Below are 20,983 nucleotides of genomic sequence, written 5' to 3' on the forward strand. Positions count from 1 at the left end.
CAGCTCAGGTGGGACAATCCGTGCATAAGAAAATTATTAGTCGTACTCTGAATAAATCTGCCCTTCATGGAAGAATAATATAAAAAGGCCTGTTTGGCATTTGCAAGAAGCCACATATACAAATAACATGTGGAATAAGTGGTCTGGTCAGATTAAACCAAACTACAGCTTTTTGGGCTGAATGCAAAGCGTAACATAAGAGTAAATAACACCATCTCCACTGTCAAACATGGTGGTGGCAGGATCATGCTCTGGGGTAGCATTTCTTCAGCGGGGACTGAGGAGATGGTAAGAGTTGGTGAAAAGATGAATGATTTTGGCTGGAAATGCGTTGGGAGCCTGCAAGAGACCTGAAAATAAGGTGCAGTGTCGCCTTCCAACAGGACAACATAAAGCAACATTTACATTGGATCAATACAAAGGTCAAGAATGGTCAAGCCAAAATCCAGACCTCAATCCTTTGGAAAGATCTGAAAAAATGTTGTGCACAAATGTTTACCATTACACCTTAAGAAACTTGGGCTGTTTAGTCAGGAAGAATGAACAAATATTTTTGTTTCAAGATGTGCAAACATATCCAAAAAGGCTTGTGGCTGTGATCACAAAGTAGAAGTGTTAACTCAAAGGGGGGGAGTATTTCTAGAACGCCTACTTTTTTCAATTCTTTTTATTCGTTAGCACAAAATAAAATGTTGAATGAATTAGGTGTCTTTTCACAATTGTGTCAAACATGTTGTTGATTCATAGAAAAATAGACTCGCTTTTCTTTTTGAAGAGTGTATGACGGGCCGGATTAAACCATCCGATGGGCTGAATCCGGCCCTCAAGCCGTATGATTGACATGCCTGTTTTTGAGCTTCCTAGCCTGCACTCACCGTGTCCCTTGGGTGCATGCTGACCCTTGGCGACATTGCGCTCTTTGTTTGCTGCCTTTTCCTGCTGCTGCTTTCCTCGGCCCTTTCCTCTCTTTCCTTTCTCCGACATTGCCTCTTACATGGAACAACAAACACCAAGCACTCTCCTTCTCTCTTTCTTCTCACACTGTCATATGCAAGCTTGAGGACTAATGGGATACATGTTACGTCATTAGGATACCCAAAAAATTGTATTTCGTTACAGTTACAAGAGAAAAAAGACGTCATCAAATTACTGGTATATTTGGTAAAAATAAGGATTACAGAGACTCCTGGCTGCTTTAGGTATCGCTGGTTCACTCCTTCGCAAATTTTGAACTCAATTGATTTTGTTTTTGTTGTCATTGATATTGTAGAGTGCATTGTGTTCTGACAGATTAGGGAGGGTGCTCTGTGTTGAGTGGGTGTGACTGTGTGTGCAACTGTGACAGGCTGGTGTATGCTGTCAGTCAAACAGCAGGTGGGCAGGGCCTCTGTAAACAAATTAGTAAGCACATTTAAGAAAAAAATCAGTGATTCCGTCAGACTATAAAGAAAGTGAATAGAGCGCAATGAAATTGTGATCTCCAGCGAGTGCTCTGTGGATTATTATCGGCTTCCAGAAGCAACTTGAGCAACATCAGGGAGAAAGTAAGAATGGTGCTGCTGATCCGGCCTACTGCTAACAGCTAGGCTAACAACTCTTCGAAGCCACCGCTGGGGACCCTGTAATTTGCCAACACTAGGTCCATTAACCATAAAATGGATGACCCTGAGCAACAACTCATGGGAAATCGCTACATTCGAGACGGTTTTATTTTTATCATTGCGAGATCTGTCTCCAATCGAGGACATCCAATGCTCGCACGCAACACACTAAATGACTTTTTTTACACTGAAAGGAGAAGCCGTCGAATTTTGTTTTACTTTTGTATAATGACAATAAAATCATTAATTCAACTGCAATTATGTGTTGTGTGTTATTATTTGTAGATGGATAATTGTTATTTTGGTATAGTCGTTCATCGGTCAATGATGACGTCATCTCGAAGTAAGTTTAACCCCTTGGGGCCTTTTGTGTACTGGACTGTCTCAGGTCTGGTGTCTTTCATCTTCTTCTTAACTATACCCCACAAATTGTCGATGGGGTTCAGGTCAGGGGAATTAGCAGGCCAATCAAGGACAGTGATGCCATGGTCAGTGCACCAGTTACTGGTGGTTTTGGCACTGTGGGCAGGTGCCAGATCATGCGTCTGAAAAGAGGACTTAGGACCACTCTGCAACCGTCCAGTGCTTCTTCTCCATAGCCCAAGTCAGACGCTTCTTCCGTTGTCTTGAGTTCAGAAGTGGCTTGACCATGGGAATACGGCTATTGTAGCCCATTTCCCGGACACGTCTGTGAACTGTGGCTTTTGATACCTGGACTCCAGCTTCAGCCCACTGTCTTTGAAGCTCCCTCAAATTCTGGAAGCGGCTCTTCTTCACAATTTTGTTAAGGCTGCGGTCATCTCTCTTGGTTGTGTAGCGTTTCCGGCCACATTTTTCCCTTCCAACAGACTTTTTGTGGATATGCTTTGAAACTGCACTCTGTGAACAGCCTGCTCTTTGAGAAATTTCTTTTTGTGTCTTACCCTCCTGATGGAGGGTATCAATGATGGTCCTCTGGACAGCAGTCAGATCAGCAGTGATTTAGTTTACTGAACCAAGCTGAGTGTTTTTAAGGCTCAGGAAACCCTCGCAAGGTGTTTCGAGTTAATTAGATGATTCAGGTGATTAGTTGAATAGCCTACTTGTATACTTTTTCATGATATTCTAATATTTTGAGATAGGATTTTTGAGTTTTCTTAAGCTGTAAGCCAAATTCAGCAATATTCAAATAATAAAAGGCTTGAAATAGTTCAGTTGATGTGTAATGAATCCAGAATGTATGACATTTTTGTTTTTTTAATTGCATTACAGAAAATAAAGAACTTTATCACAATATTCTAATTTTCTGAGACAGTCCAGTATGTGCGATTTCACAAATTTATCACAAGTATGAACATATGGTAAATTGACTGCATTTGTGATACCATCATAAGTGTGACAACTTTAATTTGAAAAGTTTTAACACAATTTGGGCAGCACGGCGGCGCAGTGGTTAGCGCGTGTCCTGCACAGTTCTGGTGTCATGAGATCAAACCTCCTGTGTGAAGTTTGCATGTTCTCTGCATAGTTGCATGGGTTTCCTCCGGGCACTCCGGTTTGCTCCCACATTCCAAAAACATGCATGTTAGGTTAATTGTCCGGTCCAAATTGTCCCTGGGTGTGATGAGCGAGTGAGTCTCTGTCTTTGTGTGCCCTGCGACTGGCTGGCAACCACTTCAGGGTGTCCCCTGCCCACTGCCTGAAGATTGCTGGGATGGGCTCCAGCACCCCCGCGACCCTACTGAAGATAAGCGGTGCAGATATTGGATGGATGGATGGATGGATGAACACAATATCTATTGAATTATTTATCAATCTATAAGGTTGAAAATTTACAGTATTGCTGCAGTGTGTTGTCTGTCATAAGGGTAGGAATCTTTGTGAGGTATCTGTTCAACAGTGTGCTTCACAGCGTGAGTCACTTCTGCCCAAATCAGATCAGTGAATGAATTCAAGAAGAATGGTTCACGCAGCCTCATTCTAACACACAATTTCTTTAGTTCACAGAAACCCTGTGGGTGAGGCCAAGGCCAATCTAAATCAATATTGTTTTGTGATACAGGGTTAGTCTGGGACCCATTACACATTCATATTCAATCACTGACACAGTTGAGGGAAAGAAGTTCGTTTTAGGTGGGCCATATCGGCCCGTTTGAGCGGCCTTTATTGAGGAAAAAAAAAGAAAAAAAGAGTTCTTCTGGCAATGCTCTCAGCACTAGTCGACCAGGGAAAATTGATTGTGGCCTCAACCATGCATTCCATTTTGAGTGGGCAAGAACTCAAGTGTCTTCTGCCAGTCCCAGCTTGCAGAAATATGTGACCGGGGATAATTCTTTTGCTGCCACTTGAGCGCAGTTTACTGTCAAAATCGCCGCCAGACCCGACAAAATTGTGCTCTGCCAACTGCGTTTCACAGCAATGTGTGTTTTAGGATAATGGATTATGGCCGCATGAAAGCGGTTTATACAGTAATGGTAAAATAATAGACACCAGGCCTGACAGAAATGTGCTTGCAGTAATATGGGATCAGGGATAATGGATTGCGGCATCCTGAGTGCAGTTCACTTTTTGGTGGACTGACTGGGAAAAAACTGCCAAGCCCAATGAAAGTATGCTCTGCCAGGCCTCTGCTTACAGCAATATGCAATTGGGGATAATGGATAGCGGCCACACAAAAGTACTTTTATTTTAGGCCGAAATAACAGCAATATGCGGGCAGCACGGCGGGGCAGTGGTTAGCGCTTGTGCGGCACAGTTCATGTCATGGGAACCTGTCGTGAGTTCAAATCCAGCTCCAGACTTCCTGTGCGGAGTTTGTATGTTCTCCCCGTGCTTGCGTGGGTTTCCTCCGGGCACTCCGGTTTCCTCCCACGTTCCAAAAACATGCATTTCAGGTGGATTGGCCGGTCCAAATTGTCCCTAGGTGTGAATGAGCGAATGAGTTGTCTGTCCCTGTGTGCCCTGCGATTGGCTGGCAACCAGTTCAGGGTGTCCCCTGCCCACTGCCCGGAGATGGCTGGGATGGGCTCCAGCCCCCCCGCGACCCTAATGAGGATAAGCGGTACGGCTAATGAGATGAGATGAGATGAGATAACAGCAATATGCAGATAATGGAAAGTGGCCACAACCGTGTATTCTATTTTAAGAGCGCCATAATTGTGTGCCTCCCGACGAGTGCAGTTTAGAGATGACAAAATATCCCAGAGTTTGTTGCAAATTTATAAAGTGAAAACTTAATGTGTTTAAAACTATATTGGGCTTTTAATGTAAACAACCAGAGAATAACTTGTCTGCCATGTGAAGGAGAAAGAATTATTTTGCTCATTACACTACACCAAGTGGTCAAAATGTGAGCACTTTTTGTTGGACTACGGGCAACTACTGATCTTGGTTTCCTCTATTTCTTTTTCAAGGTTACATTGTTCATTTATCTTAAACACAATTTAGTCATTTAGTCACATTTGGTTTATTTTGTCCTTTATTAGCATATTTGGTATTGGAGTAATTGAAAGTGATCATAATACATTACTGCAGTGCTTCTCAACTGTTTTCTGTCACGCCCTCCCTCGGAAGAAGAAATCCTTTTGCACCCCACTAAGATACATCATTTTTTGTAAGTGATCACATTATATTGGTGGGGACAAAACAACAAATGCTCACGTCACACGTCACATTCGTCCATGCCAAATCTACGGTTATTGGAACAATTTTGCAGAAAGAGAAATTTACGCTTTTTATCAGCATGATTGCGTTGTAATGTCTTTAAATCCCTAGTGTGGAATATCCGACCACTGGATGGCACTGTTGTCTAATGCGAATGAAAAAAACAGTTCATATGTGCACAGCGTAGCTGAAAGTTGCTAGACAAACATGGCGGGGACCTTAGGTATGGATTCCACTATGTAAAAAATTGACTTTGGTATGATAGTTGATGTATTTTTGCCTAGTATTGGAATCAATGTTTCTTTCATTAGGAGGAACTAAATATTACACAGTGTCCCTTTAAGTGACAGCTTAATTTATTTTCCTTCGTGCTGACTGCTGCCAGCAGTTTCAACAAAGCAAAAACACTGGTCTTTCCTTGTCGTTATCCATTATCCCTAAACCTGTATAACTACAGAGCACATTTCTGTCAGACTTGGAGGCTTTTTACCATTGCTTTTTTTCTGCTTAAAACAAAATGCACTTATGCAGACATCATCCATTATCCCAGAACACACATTGCTTTGTCTGGTTTGGCGGCTCTTGTTGCCGTTCTGTCTATCAAATAGTGAACTGGACTCGTACGGTAGACAAACCATTATCTGGGTCACACAATCCAGCAAACTGGGACTAGCAGAACACACTTTAGTTGGGAGCAATGTTCCCTCTAAGCTGCGTGTGTGCGCAATTGCACACTACCCAGAGCTTTTCCGCGCACAAGAAAATCTAGCCAGCTCACAAAAATCAGGGCTCGATGCATGAAGGTAAAAATACACGGGTTCCCCTGACGCTGTGTTCTAAATGCGGTATTTTGAAGTCAAGGTCGAAGTAGAACGAAGTTGAGTAAAGTTAGTAGAGTTTTTTGAGAACCGGCTTCTTCGGCTCGGCTCACTAAAAAAAACAACGTCTCTTTCGGGTCCCAAACGGCTGTTTTTGCTTCTTTAATCCCTACACGACCAAATATTAAGTAAAATTGTGCACAAAATGACTAAAACAAAGGGGGGGAATAGATCAAAGAAGAAAAAAAAGACCAAAATGAAAAAGCAGTGAAAAGCTGAGGGAAAAAAAACAAAAGGAGAGAAGAAGAGAAAAAAAGAGCAGGAAAAATTCAGAAAAAAGCCGGAAAAAAAAAAGAAGCGAATAAAGGGAAAAAACCTAATAGAGACCAAAAAAGCAAGAAAAAGAGTAACAGCTAGGAAAAAATAAACACAATGAGATTTTAAAAAAAAAGGAATTTTAAAGAAAGGAGGAAAAAAAGGGAAAACGAGGAAAAAGTTTGTGTTGCATTCAAATAATTTCCAATTAAATCAAGTTCATCTTGTTGCCAAAATTGTACTTCCACTAAAAAAATGTACCGTAATTAAATCCAGTTGTGTATCGTGCAACCGACTAAATAAGCCCCCCAAAATGTTAGTATTATGCGACAAAAGATACCAGGAATAAAATAAATGGAAATCTTGTGAAAGAATTGTAAAAGCAAATGACGTTGCAACATTTGCAATCGTACATGAGTCAATTCATTCAAAAGTGAAAAATAATTTTGCACTGCCGGAAACTCAGCAAAATGTAACGTGATGTCAAGTTTTGGACATGTTTGATAATGATTTAGTTGCCACACTTGGGATTACTGTTGCTCACTGTTGTTTCAAGCGTTGCTCACCGACTTTGTGTGAATGCTCAGACCCGTGGAATATTACAGGGAACACTGGTTGGGAGACGTGCTATTCAGGCCCATTTGAAATGAAATACATGGTTGTGGCCTCAATCCATTATCCCCAGCCGACTATTGCTGATAGCAGGGCCAGTAAAACTCTTTTTTTCCTTCTTTAAGGGCCACTCAAACCTGCCAGTATGGCCTTAAATGAACTACACTATTGTTGCAACATTATCCTTGGTTGTATATTGCTGATAGTGGAGGCCAAGAAAGCAAAATTGTGTCATGACTAACAGTTCCTAGGGGCTTTACAAATAAACATGACTTGACTTCCATTCTTTTTGCCTGAAATAAACAGCGCCCGTGCAGCCATAATGCTTTATCCCCGGTGGACAATTGCTGAGAGCAGGGTCCGGCAGATCTCATTGATTTTCCTTCGCTTGTCTCAGCATCTGTGTTAAATATTTTTCTCATGGGCTCACTCGAGGGTGTGCTAAACTTCGTGTCATAGTCAATGCTTATGCTCTGTGCTCAATGCACTCCGTGGAGGTTATATGTAAACAAACGCTGCCACTGAGAACACCACTGCCCCTATTGTAGTGGAGAAGCAATAACACTTTATTCTGGGAAAATTAAAAAAAATAAAATCTGAAATCAAATGAGCCAGGGCCCCCTTGACGGAGACACCCCACAGGGGGCCCGTCCCACTATTGGAGAACCACTTCATTACTGTGATAGTATGGTACTTGGACTACGTTACTAATGACATTTTTCAACAGTTGACAGGTATCTGTATTAGATTACATTTTTAAATTAACCCCTTCAAACCCTGACCATATGAACAAATGAGATCAGTTTCTGTGAGTGTTCTGCTTATCAGAGGAAAACCTGTTGCATAACTCTCTCTGTACTTTGTGCACAACACAAATACGATAAAACTGTAATAGATTACCAAGAATATAATCAAAAGAACCTTTCAGGTTTTAATGGTGGGCAAGTAATATATTAATTGTGTAAAAGAGGGTGTTCAAACTATGGCTTAAAGGCCATTTGTGGCCCACTGATGATTTTTCTGGGTCAATATCTTGAAAAAAGCATTTCCAGTTTTGTCTTTTTTTTCACATATTGTCTTTATGGAACATTTACAATATGAATTGGGTCATGTTGTGCAAAAAAATGTTTATTTTAGTCAAACCAAACTATAAAAATAAGGCATTACATTAAAAAGCCCTAAAATTGTTCCTGGAAGGGGTCCCTTCTCAAGGTTTCTTCATTTTCCTCATGTTGAGGTTTTTGAGTTTTTCCTTGCCCTCATGTAGGTTTTAGATCAGGGGATAATGTAATAATAGTCTGTAGTTTGCAAAAATCTGTGCAGCCCTTTGAGACTCCTTGTGATTAAAGACTATACAAATAAACATAACATACATCAAAGAAGTTACAAAAAATGACAACATTTGAAATGCTTTTTTCACAGACAGCCCTGATTCTATAATTCCTTGTGCATCATAATAAATAGGGACCAAGACCCCCCTGCCTGGCGGCTAATAGTTTACCATTACTGTATTTACGCCTTTGATAAACTGCACTCGTGTGGCCATAATCTAATATCCCAAAGCACACATAGCTGTGTAGGGCGACTGGCAGAGCGCAATTTTCTCGGGTCTGGCAGCTCTTTTTTGCTGTTCTTTTCACCAAGCGCTGAACTGCACTCATCCTCTGTCACATATGGCTGCAAGCTGGCAAGCTGGGACACTTTATTTGGCCCACTTAAAATCATATGCGTCCTTGTGGCCACGATCTTTTATCCCCGGTCGACTATTGCTGAGAGCAGGGCGAACAGAACACTTTTTTTTTCCTTTTAGTAAGGGCCGCTCAAACGTGCTGATATCACCTGCCTAGATTGAACTACACTGTTTTTGCAACGATCCATTATCTTTAATTGTATATTGCTGAGAGTGCGGGGCAAGAAAGAAAATTTGTGTCATGCATAATGGTTCTTTTTTTTCTCCGTTCTTTCTGCCTAAAATGAACAGGCCCCATGCAGCTGCAAGCCATTATCCATTAACGCTGTAAGCGGGAGGCGGTCAGAAAGAATGTTCAAAATGTTGGGGTTAATTCGCCAATTTTTGCATATCGCAGGGGTTCTGGTCCACATTAACCACGATAAACGACAGATTGAAGTTCTTTATCTATAGCCACCTCCGCCAACACTTTAATTCAAGCTACTCTAAATTTATCCCTAAGAGAACCTGACACTGGCATGCATGTGACTCGGTTTTAAAAAATCAACAAGCTGCCACAGCTAAGAGATTTAAATGTCCTTCAGTGTATTTATTTTCAAGGGCCAATCTCATTTTTGTCTCAATGACTGCCTCCACCTTTCGGTTCAAAGGTCAACAAAACGGAGATAAATAAAGACGCAAGACGGCAAAAAAAAAAAAAAACTTGGATGGCCAACATTGCTAACTTGATACTTTGTGGGCTTTTAAAAATGTTGTTACATCTCTATGGAACTTCTCACTTTGCATCATTAAATTAAAATTAGTATTGTCTTTATTTTCATTGGGCAAGACACTGAATCTGTCATGTCCAGCATGGTCGCCGTGGCGACCGGCTGGCCCCGCCCCCTGGGCACCAGCTGTAGCAGATCATCTAATTTGCGTGTGTGCTTCTTAAAGGCGGGTTTTGGGTATTGCCGGTTGCTGGTTCAATGCATTTTCTGTTCTGCATTAATCTGTTCTGTGTGACTTGAGGAAACCTGTGTTTGCCCGTTCTGAGTAAAAGCCTGTCTTGTGAGTATTCCTAGTCTGAGTTCCTGTTTGCCTGTAAGCCTGTTTTTGTTTTTGTCCCTGAGTGTTGGACGACTTTTATTTCCTTAATAAGAGTAACTGATCGTTTACGCGATTGAGTTCATCCTTCCTGCCTCCTGCCTCTGATTCGGTCCGGTCTCGTGACAGAATCCCTAATGCCCCCAATAAGCAGGTAGGCGCCTTGCATGGCTGCATGGCCGCTATTGGTGTGTGAGTGTGTGTGAATGGGTAAGTGTGAAGCACATTGTAAAGCGTTTTGGGAGGTCTTCAAATAAAACGTATATATATATATATATATATATATATATATATAAATGCAGACCATTTACCATATCAACTTTGTGAAGCATTGTATGCAAAGAGATTAGGATCAAAAGAAAAAGAATTGTTACAACATAGTGCTTAAAAAATGCCCTGTTATTATATTAATAATAATAATAATAATAGTGAAGAATAGTGCATGCATATAGCAATGCAAATAAGTGCAATAATTTTTGCAGCAATTTAAAAAATATATATAAATATAATACTATATTTTCCAATATATATAATAATGTTAGTCATAATAATAATCATTTACTACAACATATTTATTACAAATTACAATAAATTATTTTTTTTTATAATCCAATTGTAAAAATATATAAAAATATAATTTATAATGTTTTAAATAATTTTTCGCGTTTTTTAAATTTGGATTGAAATTTAACAAATATTGTATATACTATCACACAAACAAATATATAAAATGTATGGTAAATCTAATTGTGATATATTTCTTCAATAATATCACCATTATTCCCAGTGTTAGTGTAGTAGTAGATAGAGCAGTCTAATATAATTTCTGCAAAGGTTAATAATTATGTAATATAATATCTTTAACAATTAGCAATTAATGTATGCATACAATCATAAAGTATATTAAAGGTAAATTTTAAAAATATTTTAAAATATTGTCTGTGTCTTTTATTTCTGTTGGTAAAGAAAAAACAAAACTAGCATAGACTATACGACACAACTAAATAAAATGTATACAAAATCTAATTGCAGTCAATAACTTATTTTTTATGAAGATCCTTATTATTGCCATAAATAGTATTATTATTCGTAGAAGTAATAACAGTGAAGTCAAATACAAAATAATTAAAATACATTTGAAAAATAATCAAGAAATGTATATATCAAACTTATTCTAGGCAAATATAAAACAATTTAAAAGTAAAAATAAATACTAAAACAGTAACACAAAGGTAAAAACATTAATCGCAAAGATAATAACAATGAATAACATAATTTTGATTAGTTAACCACCATTGCCGTTAAAATGGTTATTACTCGAATGAGTAATAGTATCAGTTTAGTCTGATATAAGTAATGAACATGCACTTTGTATCAAAAATAAAAATATAATCTTCTCCATGAGTATTTATTCCGCATGAATTACTATAAAAATGATTTAATGATATATTGTACTCTAAAATGGTTTATAGGTCGATATAAGTTAAGTTACACTTAACACTTTGTAATAACATTGTAATAATTCAGTTATGACAATGGCCACTTCTTCTCTGCCAATGACAAGTGTAATTTATGTGTTTTTCCTCCTTCAGCAGCCATCCCATAAACAAATGCACTTGTCTCCTTATAGCTGCCGTGAGAGTGCCGAAAGATAACAAAATCTGCACCGTGCACGTCGCCATTAACCTTTTGTGAACACATCAAGCGAGTTCACCATTGATTATTAAATACACAACAATACAATTGTCGACACTATCAATAAACATGAGTGAGATCATCGATAAAGCAGCAGCTGTATGCATTAACATGTAATAAAAACTACACAAAAGTCGAACCATATTAATCTCGTCGATGTCAAAGCAAAAAAAGAGTTGTGCTCACGACTTTAAATGTTTATTGTTTGATTTTTTTTCTTACCGTTATGTGCAGTTTGACTTGAAAGCATTGGACAAGGAGAAAGCCCAAGGGAAACGCGCATGCGCATTACACAGTCCCCACAACTGGGGGCGGGACCATCGTGTAGTTAACGTTTGATAAATAGATATTCATGTTGATTTGGTGAGGACATTTTAAATTTCGAACATGTTTTAAGTACAAAGTTGACTTGAGTTGAATACAATTGTATTCATTTGTTTGATATTTTATAGCGGCTTGTAAAACGAAAACAATCCAGTTTGACGAAAAATATCTGTGACGTGATATTTATTGTGACCTATTATGGCGTCATGATGCTATTAAAGTGTAAAATATGTTTAAACTTCGTTTTTGTCTTAAAGTTTAGTCTTTTTCTTTTATTTTTTAATTGTTCCATATTTGATTGTGGGACAAGAAGAAAGCGCAGGGGGAATGAACATGCACACTGAGTCGCACTCCAGAGGGCGGAATATTAACGTGGGAGAAATTTTAATTTGGGTTGTTTTGTTTGTTTTTTTTACACTTTGAATATATTCTAAGTGAGGATTAACGTGACTTTTAGTTAATAGTAATATGAAATACATGATTAATTTCTGTTTCTTTTTCAATTCCTAAAACGACGCAAAATCCTTATGACGTCATGTTTATTATGACTTTGAATGGCGTCAGTGATGGAATTAAAATGAAAAATATCATTCGTAAACTTGTTTTCCTTTTTTGTATTTTTTTCATAATTTAATATTTCACTGTGAGACAAAAAGAAAACCCAGGATAAACACGCATGCACACTACGGGGGCTTCTCGAGGGCAGGATATTAACGTAGGAATAAATTTCATGTTTGTCCTTTTAAAATTTGAAAATAGTTTGATTTAGAGGGTAGCATGACTTTCAACCAATATGAATATCAAGGTTGTTTTTTAAAGCAACTTGTCCAACTAAAAAGAACAAGTTTGACAAAATGTATATTTATTTGTTACATCATATTGAAAAATAGACCTCGTAAGAGAAGCGTTGTTTTAAAATTATTTTTTCCTCTTTTGAAACGTTTACAGTAATTTGCCTTTTTTAATCTGCCTGAGTTACTCCTATTTCACCGCTGGAGAACGCTATATGTCATTTCGTGTTATAGGATAAAGTTGTATTTTGATTGACAATAAACAACAAATACTTTACAAAAAATGAATATATTACGTTGTAAGTAAAATATAACTAATTGTAAAACAATAATACTATTTCGCCACTTTTATAACAGCCAGACATGGATACATAACAGTAATAATAAACAATGTAAAAAGTACTAAAATAACATGCAAGAAATATATTTTGAAGACACAGTTCGATTAATAAACGTTTACTCAACGTTGTCAGAAACATTAATAAAAACATATGCCAGCGTTTGAACGCCGTTGTCATGGCAACGAAAGGCTCAAACACACGTCATCAATCTGCGTGGTAAATAATCCTCTCTACTCCACAACATCGAGGTAAAGGCGCTAATCTTTATACCTTCGCGTAACAAAATTATCTTTACGTTTTTAATGGCTTTTTGGCGTCGATTGTTTGTATTGTTTACCTTAAGTCACGCGCATGCGCTTGTAAAGTGTAAATCTCGTCTCCAGACGTCACAATGAGATATATAATCGCTCCTCGAGTTCCTTTGAATGTGTTCTTCTGTTTTCACGTGTTTTATTTCCTTTAAAACTGTTTTTCTTCGTGAAATCACATATTTGTCAATGATGTGACTTTCCTTATGTCTAGATTGGCTTTTCAATGTGCGAGGGGCCCTCATCAATATGTGGCCCCATCCCACCGGACCCCTCCCTGTTCCCCCAGTACTACAAAAGACCAGCATCAGGTTTGTGGCCCCCGACCACTGATTTATATTAAACGCTAATGGAACTTTTGCTCTTACAGCCCAGGGATGTTTAGAGGGAAAGCAACGAGGGCCCTTGGCGTTCCTCTCGGGGCCCCTGGTCCCGGATCCTGAGGGAAGACCCCCGGTACAGCATCCTCGGATCGGTGCCGAGGCTCGCCATATTCTGGAACGGGGGCAGAGAGGCGTCATGAGGGAGCTCCTCAAAGTGGATTTTTCTTCTGATGTGGAGATAAACAAATCCAGTAAGATCATACTGACTGGCACACATGCCTTGGCTGAGAAATACACGTTCCACATTCTTATCAGGTGGCACTATTTTAGCTCCTGGTCGGAAACCCGCGGCCCAGGAGCCTCATGCGGTTCTTTAGCGCTGCGGAGCCGCTTCCTGGCACGTTTCGAAAAATGTTTACAAATTGAAAAAATGGAGGAGGGAAATATATTTTCTTTTAATATGTTTTTTTTTGTAGGAGGACAACTATGACACAAACTAACGTTTTCCAATTGTGTGAAAACCTGTAGAAAAAAACCTTAGATTTCAACGACGCGTGTAACTCCGGAACTATGAGTCGATAGTGAAATTAACTTATTGATTGTTTTCCTCCGGTCTTTCCTGTTAGTGCCTGGCAGAGCGCAAGCTTGGCCGTTTTTGAAGAGGCAGCGTCACAATTTAACGCTGCAATACTTATTTCCAACACGGAAGTCGCATTAGGAGCAGGGAAATATGCACAGTAAACGACAGAATTGAATGATAAATGAAAATTTAGAATATGATCTTATTTATTTTTTTGAGGGGGAAAAAGCATATAGACTATGGCAAAATAGAGTGACTGGTTGGATGGATCCCTTTTTCAAGGACGTTTTTTCACTGAATGTCCACAGGAGCTTACAGAAAGGCAGAAATTCCTTTTTTTCTTTTCAAGAAAATCACACAGAACTATTAGATGAAGAACTAGCATATTTCCAGAGTGAACTACGCACAACAAAAGAGTTAAAGCTGAGAGTCTGAGACATTATGTGGCACCTGTGTCACAATTTCTGCAAGACGAAATAATTGTCTTTTAAAGGCACAGCATGTCTAAGAGCAGGAAAATCTGCACGGAAATATAATTTATGTCAAATGAAAATTGTGTATAAGATCGTATTAAAGTATTTTAACAAACACAATGCATGAAAATATATTAACAAGTGAATACTTGGACTTTTGGGTTGAATGGATCCCCATTTCCTTTTTTTGCTCGGCTTCTACAGGGGAACTAGGGTTCAATTTCTGCAAAGAGAACATCCGGCGACTGCGTGAAATCCAGAGACGATGTAAAGAAATGGATGCCGAGAGAGCTCGTTCCGCTCCGGTCAAAGCTTTGTGGACGTCCACTAAATATCACAACGTCCAATCCAAATTCAGGGAAGATTTACAGGTAATATTAGATCATAGCTTTACGTTTTGCGTATGAGAGAAAAAGGGGTGGGATTTAATAGGTATTCTTCGTCCTTTTCATTTACAGGCATTCCGTCAAAATTTACGTTATATTTACATGTGTATACAAAGAACGTAACTGAAAAGAATTAATAAATGTAATGAATAAATGATTAGCCCAAAAATTATTTCATTTTTTGCATCTACCGCTATAGAGTCCTCAGCCAATACCTTGGCAGTGCATGAGGAAAAAAATACATCCTATTTTTATGAATAAATATACATGTAGACATTTATATTTTCATCCAATGATTTTGGTCAATAATTGGACCATACCATTCAATTCGAAATACTCAAAAATGAATACATTTAATATATTCTTCCGCTTTTTAAAAGGGCATTGTATATTATGTAGCGCCTCCTAGTGTTTAACAAACTCTTACTGAAAAAAAAAAACAATATTGATTTGGATAATAAGCAAAAATAATGACCTGTTATATTAACATGGATTTGAAAACAAATAGATTACTATACATTTTTATTTATTTGACCTAACTTGAGGCTCACCGTGAGAGCGCTAAGATAATTGTCCGCCATCTTCGTTCTACGGGTACCCGGAAGACCAAAAACCTTGCGAATGGCTGGGGGGGAAAAAATCAGACGAAAAATGTTGCGGTATGGTCACCTTGAGTCTCCGTAGTTTGTTGTCTTCTTTATGATTTTTAGCACTTGTCTTCGGTAGCACTACACAATACTGCTACATCTCGTGGTAAAATATTACCTCGTGTTTCTTTAAGCTTGAAATTTGCTATTATGCATAAAAAAAGGTCAAAATGCACACCAAATTGTCTGGACTGTAGACGCAGTCGCAAAAATATTCCTGTGTGTAAGATCTCTAATATATAAGTTGCATTGGACTATAAGGTACATAACATTAAAACTACAGTAGGAGCGAATTTTGCATAAAAAAAAATCATAGACCATACATTTTGGGAAATCTAGTTTTTTATGCATTTCCAAATTTTATTTACTGTATTTCCGGTCATAAGGCACACCAGGTTATGAGACGTACTTTTTTAAATCTAGCAAATTTGGAGTTATTAGGTGTGCTATAAAGTCTGAAAAATGATCCAATTGTTTTATTTTGCTTAAAATAAAAATACTTATGAATAAAATAAATACAGCCCTGCGACTGTCTGGCAAACAGTTCAGGGTGTCCCCTGCCCACTCCCCGAAGATAGCTGGGATGGGTTCCAGCACCCCCGCGACCCTACTGAGGATAAGTGGTGCAGATAATGGATGGATGGAAAATAAATACATGATTTAACTCGAACCCTAAATGACATCAAAAAGTGGACTTCTTTATTGCATTTCTTTAATTTTACCTAACATACCCTAATTCGTTAATATTGTAATGATGTTAAACTTGAGGAGGTATCCTTTAATAGAGTAATCACGTGGTGCATCACTCTACCCAGGATGCACTGTATTAAAATTGGTCATTTTGATTATAAGCTGATATGGCTAGCATAAAAACACAAGGTATGTTTTATTCCTTATAAGGCTTATATAATATATATATATATATATATATATATATATATATATATATATATATATATATATATATATATATATATAAATTATATTGTATATATTATCATTTTTTGTGGGTCCAAACAAATTTGTTTTTCTTTTTGTTTGGTCCATTACGGCCTTTTCAACATTCTGGGTTGCCGACCTCTGGCCTAGCCTGATGATAGATTATTGTGAGAGCAATTCGAGGTTGTATATTTTTTCTGAAATATAACCAGACTCCTCAAAAAACGTTTATTTTTTCTGGTGCAGGCTCGCAGCCCAGCGGTCAAACCGCAGTGCCTAAACTTTTTGAGGGCTTACTCCAAAAATAAAGTACCGCCGAGGCCACACTCCAGCCCCGCTAACATCCGTTCCCGTCTTTCTTGTATGCCGGAACAAGACAACAATTTGCAGGTAAGAAATGAAAATTGTTTGTACACTCTCAAAAAACTACACATGATACATTGTGTATGGACCCAAATAACAAAATAATGAAGGATTAATTTGATTTTGATTATTTCCATTGGCTCAACTGACATAATTCAGCCCTTGAAATTTTTTTCAGATAAAATGTAAATTCTTTATATTTATATAGCGCTCCGAAAGCCCTTTACAATCTGCTTCACACTTACCCATAGCAGCATCAGCCATGCAAGGCAACTATCTGCTCATAGGGGGCATTAAGGATTCAGTGTCTTGCCCAAGGACACTTCGTCATATAACACTACGGCCGTCCAGGGGTCATTTGGTGCCCGCTGACCAGTTTTAAGCAGCCTAAGGTGTAAGTGTCACTCTATCTATTGGGCGCCATTTCAGCATGGTAACCTTCACTCAAAACATGTAAAATTTTAAATAATTTCAACATTTCATCTGAAAAAGGGACTTTCAAACTATAAAAGAAACGTATCGGTCCAGCCCAGGATATAATTTTGTAGCATTTTTTCATAGGCCAACTGTCTATTTCTTTCTCTGTGCTTTATGTCCTCTTTCACAGAGATCTGCCACTTTCTTTTTTTCTTTCACTCTTTCCTTTCTCTACCTCCCTCTCTTTTTTAAGATAAGCTTGTCTTCTCTCGGGGTCAGCATCACAGTGTGCCTTGTAGCGTCGCTGCTTTTCAGTGGCAGACAATGGTGCCTTTCCCTGACAAATAGATGCGAGGCCAGCAGATCACACTTTCATTGGGCCTGGCGACTCTTTTTTTTGCCATTCGATCCACCAAAAATTGAACTGCAGTCATGCGGCCACAATCGCTCTTTCCCGATTGCATATTGCAGCAAGCACGACCAGTAGAGTGCACTTTTGACAGGCCTGGCCACTCTGATCCATTATCCCTAATCCCATATTGCTACGAGCGGCGCCGCCAGAAGGCAACTTTGTAGTGAGGCATTTCGTTATGGCCCGCTTGTTGCTGTGATCCATTATCTCTGGTCGACTAATGCTGAGAATGGTCCTGAGCAGGTCCTCTCACATTATAACTTTCTCACAGATGCCTACCATGTCATTGGGCTGCCCTAAAAGTTCCTGTTGAGCTTTTCCTGTACTCAGGTTGCATGTGAGCGCAAATTCTCTTCTTTAAAATGTGTGAAAACTAGACTAAGAAGCTCACTGTCTTAATGATGATTTAAACTACAAAGGAAATTCTCATGTCTATTGACAAACAAACTTGTAAGCACCAGTGTTTTGCTTAGGAGTAGCCCACTTAAAATGGGTGCCCATGATCTATTCAAGGTAGCTGTCACAGTTGTATCCATCCATATGTAGTGTAAGTCTGTGCTTCTAGCAACCAATATACGACCACATCTCATTCTATGTTTGCAGGTAAAAGGCCAAAGCATCGATTTTATCAAATATAACGCACGGGCAGCAGGAAAGACCATGCAGAGGTCTCAGTCCCTGACAAGCCTGCGCGAAAAACCGGTGCCCTGCGCTGTTATCGGCAGGGTGCCTCACTAGTGAGTCATACTCGAAAGATCACGATAGTAATCTCTGTTATGAAATGTGTTAATTTTGTTCCGCGCAGCATCAAGGAGAGGAAAAAACAGTGGCGTGAAGAAGAAGAGGAGAAAAAGAAGAAACTTAATTCGTCGGTTCCTCCTGGTCACACTTTAATGGCTGACGAGGACAGGTTGGAAACTCTCAAGACGCTCAAAGAGAGTGAGTTCGAATTTGTTTTACAGAAATTCAAATATGGACAGATGAATCAGGAGTAGGGAGGGGGCAATATTTCCGGAGCCAAAAATGCATTTTCGGCTTTCGGCTACAAAGGGCACAATTTTCAACTCCAGTTTATGTCCAAGGAATCACACCAATAATTGTCATTTTGGCTGTACATCACTAAGAAATCCTTTATATGGAAGTTCATTAAACAATTAGGGTTCACCGTTGAGACACTTTATAATAAAACCCCACAGAACAAACTGCAATTACCCCAAAACGCTAGCCAAGCATGCAGAACAATTTTATTGGGTGAGCGGTAGGGGTAGGCGCAGCTATGCACACACAGCATGCTCCTTCTCTCTCTCTCTCTCACACGTGCCCACTGCGCTAAAAGAAGATGCTGGATATCCATAAACTCTTTGTTTTCTGTTTTTGTGACATTTCTATAAAAGAACTCTGCTGGCACCTTGTTGTGAAATCATTATTTACGAAAAAAGTAAGGTCAAAATGAGCCTCAATGATCTTGAGTAACTATGGGAAGGAGAAAAGGTTATAGTGATACATTTGTTGATGTGGGACACAAGCTCTGGCATTATTATTACTCCATACCTTTTTTCAAATCATCTGACATCACTTAACTAAATAAAATGTACTTAGTGGGTTTGGCGGTTTTGCTGAAATTTGTCTTAAAATTCTTTATGAAAAATATATAGTTTGCTATTATGGCTCTTTAGAGCTAACTAACTACACTTGGGCACTTTTGATAGGTAAACACGTCGTTCCTGTCGTATAGTGGGAAAAATGCCATGAAGATGGACTGAGTTAACATCTTATTCCACGCCGTAAAGCGAAACGTCGTAAGGCTGTATCCCGGGGGTGTACTGTACTTGACTCGAGAATCTTTTTTTTGCCAGATCATCGTTCGCTGGTGACGGAGCTTCTCCTGCTCCCTCTCAAAGCCGATCACCTGAGCGTCCGCCTGCGCCGTGCTCACCTGGACAGGAAACTTTCCGAAATCGAGGAAGCCATTAAAATATTTTCCAGGGATAAAGTTTACATTAAAACAATTTCTTAACATAAGATTTTACGTTTTAAAACTGTTTTTCGTATTGTACCGTATTCCACAGTATCATGTGATTTATGGAATATGTATTGTGTTTGATAAGTTGTTTTTTGATTCTAGAAAAGCCACAGAAAGACCCACTCCTTATTCATTGTACAGTACTGTCGTTTATTTTATTTTCATTTGAAACTCAACGGCACAACAGCAATTTTTCAGACCAGTTTGGGCAAATGTTTTTAGAGCGGAACTTAAAGACACAATGTGTTTTATTTAAAGCCTCCTAGTGGTGGAAAAAAATATTTGAAAAAAAACATGTATGAATTATCATGAAACAAGATTTTAAAAAAATATTTGGTGGTCAAGAAATGAGCATTTGTTTGACATGATGATCCTCACCTACAGCTGACACGAGAAGCCTTTGTCTGGCTAACCAGGCTACCCTCAAAACTCTTTTTTTTCTTCTTTTCCTTCTTTTGCCCATAATTGTATTTATTTTTTTCATAAAGAAAGAGCTAAAACATTTTAGAACATAGTGAAAAAAATGTTGCACTGTTACATGATTTTAAGCTCATGTTAAGTATTACTTATGTTATTTGTCCTTGTTTTTCTTTTATTTTTCTTTTATTTTTCATTTTTACCTCTTTTCATGTATTTTATTTATTTTTTCCCTTTTCTCTTTTTTGAGCTTTTTTTCCTCCTTAACTTTTGATTTGTTTTCATATTTTTATTTATTCCCCTTTTTCTTGTTTCCCCTTTCTTTCCTTTCCTTTTTCCTTTTACATTTTCTCTTTCTTCGGAAAAAGACATGCAAAAAGTGAGGGTGAATTCTATTGTTTTAATCACTTTGAGTCTCTGTAGTTTGTATTCGTCCTTGTGCTATTACCACTCGTTTTTGGTTGCACAACACTTATCAAATATTACACACTCTACCTTTAAATACTAAATAATTGCAGCTTGCAAAAGTCTTAAAAGCACGTGTACAAAATAGTGTTTGTAAGTAATAGAAACTGACTTTTGTAATGTGAACATATTATGATTTCGCATTCGGACCAATGCTGACTCTGCGACTGGCAGTGACATCATCATGTAATACTGTACAATTTTGTAGACTTAGTGTCATAAACGTAAACATAATAAAAATCATTTCAGAATGTAATCTTTTGGTGAATGTTGTACCATGCTCAAAACACATTCCATCGAGAAAAATAATAAAAT

General features: G+C 38.4%; 2 protein-coding genes across 6 annotated transcripts in view; one reads left to right on the forward strand and one right to left on the reverse strand.

Moving 5' to 3' along the window:
• The window catches only part of vdac3 (voltage-dependent anion channel 3), a 28,174-nt gene extending 16,248 nt beyond the window's left edge, over positions 1 to 11,926 (reverse strand). Inside the window, exons 1-2 of one of the 3 annotated variants that reach the window (XM_088335754.1) lie at positions 11,682 to 11,926; positions 876 to 989 (exon numbers count right to left, since the gene is read on the reverse strand). In XM_088335754.1, coding sequence (XP_088191880.1) covers positions 876 to 989; positions 11,682 to 11,748 — 181 coding nt within the window. In that variant the 5' untranslated portion in view covers positions 11,749 to 11,926. Of the gene's footprint in view, positions 1 to 875; positions 1,064 to 11,681 lie in introns of all 3 variants that reach the window. The other 2 variants (XM_088335755.1, XM_088335756.1) reach the window with 2 other exon arrangements.
• Positions 9,887 to 20,924, forward strand: enkd1 (enkurin domain containing 1). Of its 3 annotated transcripts, none has more exons than XM_088335751.1 (8): positions 9,887 to 9,918; positions 13,438 to 13,538; positions 13,594 to 13,797; positions 14,804 to 14,970; positions 16,818 to 16,961; positions 18,367 to 18,500; positions 18,569 to 18,702; positions 19,620 to 20,924. In XM_088335751.1, the coding sequence occupies exons 1-8, from the start codon at positions 9,902 to 9,904 to the stop codon at positions 19,778 to 19,780; spliced, it is 1,062 nt and encodes a 353-aa protein (XP_088191877.1). In that variant the 5' UTR covers positions 9,887 to 9,901; the 3' UTR covers positions 19,781 to 20,924. The 3 variants fall into 3 exon arrangements, with proteins under 3 accessions (XP_088191877.1, XP_088191876.1, XP_088191878.1); XM_088335750.1 differs by lacking the exon at positions 9,887 to 9,918 and adding an exon at positions 12,390 to 12,498 and having other exon boundaries at positions 13,438 to 13,534; XM_088335752.1 differs by lacking the exon at positions 9,887 to 9,918 and adding an exon at positions 13,093 to 13,163 and having other exon boundaries at positions 13,438 to 13,534.
• The last annotated feature ends 59 nt before the right edge of the window (positions 20,925 to 20,983 follow it).

Source organism: Urocampus carinirostris, chromosome 5, assembly GCF_059441175.1.
Source record: "Urocampus carinirostris isolate Australia breed hairy pipefish chromosome 5, RoL_Ucar_1.0, whole genome shotgun sequence".
In the NCBI taxonomy this organism is placed as follows: domain Eukaryota; kingdom Metazoa; phylum Chordata; class Actinopteri; order Syngnathiformes; family Syngnathidae; genus Urocampus; species Urocampus carinirostris.

Coding starts and splice junctions, on each gene's coding strand:
- enkd1 (XM_088335750.1), top strand. CDS start 12,460: ATGCACACTACGGGGGCTTCTCGAGGGCAGGATATTAAC. Junction 14,971..16,817: donor AATTCAGGGAAGATTTACAG/GTAATATTAGAT, acceptor TTTCTGGTGCAG/GCTCGCAGCCCAGCGGTCAA. Junction 18,501..18,568: donor ATCGGCAGGGTGCCTCACTA/GTGAGTCATACT, acceptor TGTTCCGCGCAG/CATCAAGGAGAGGAAAAAAC.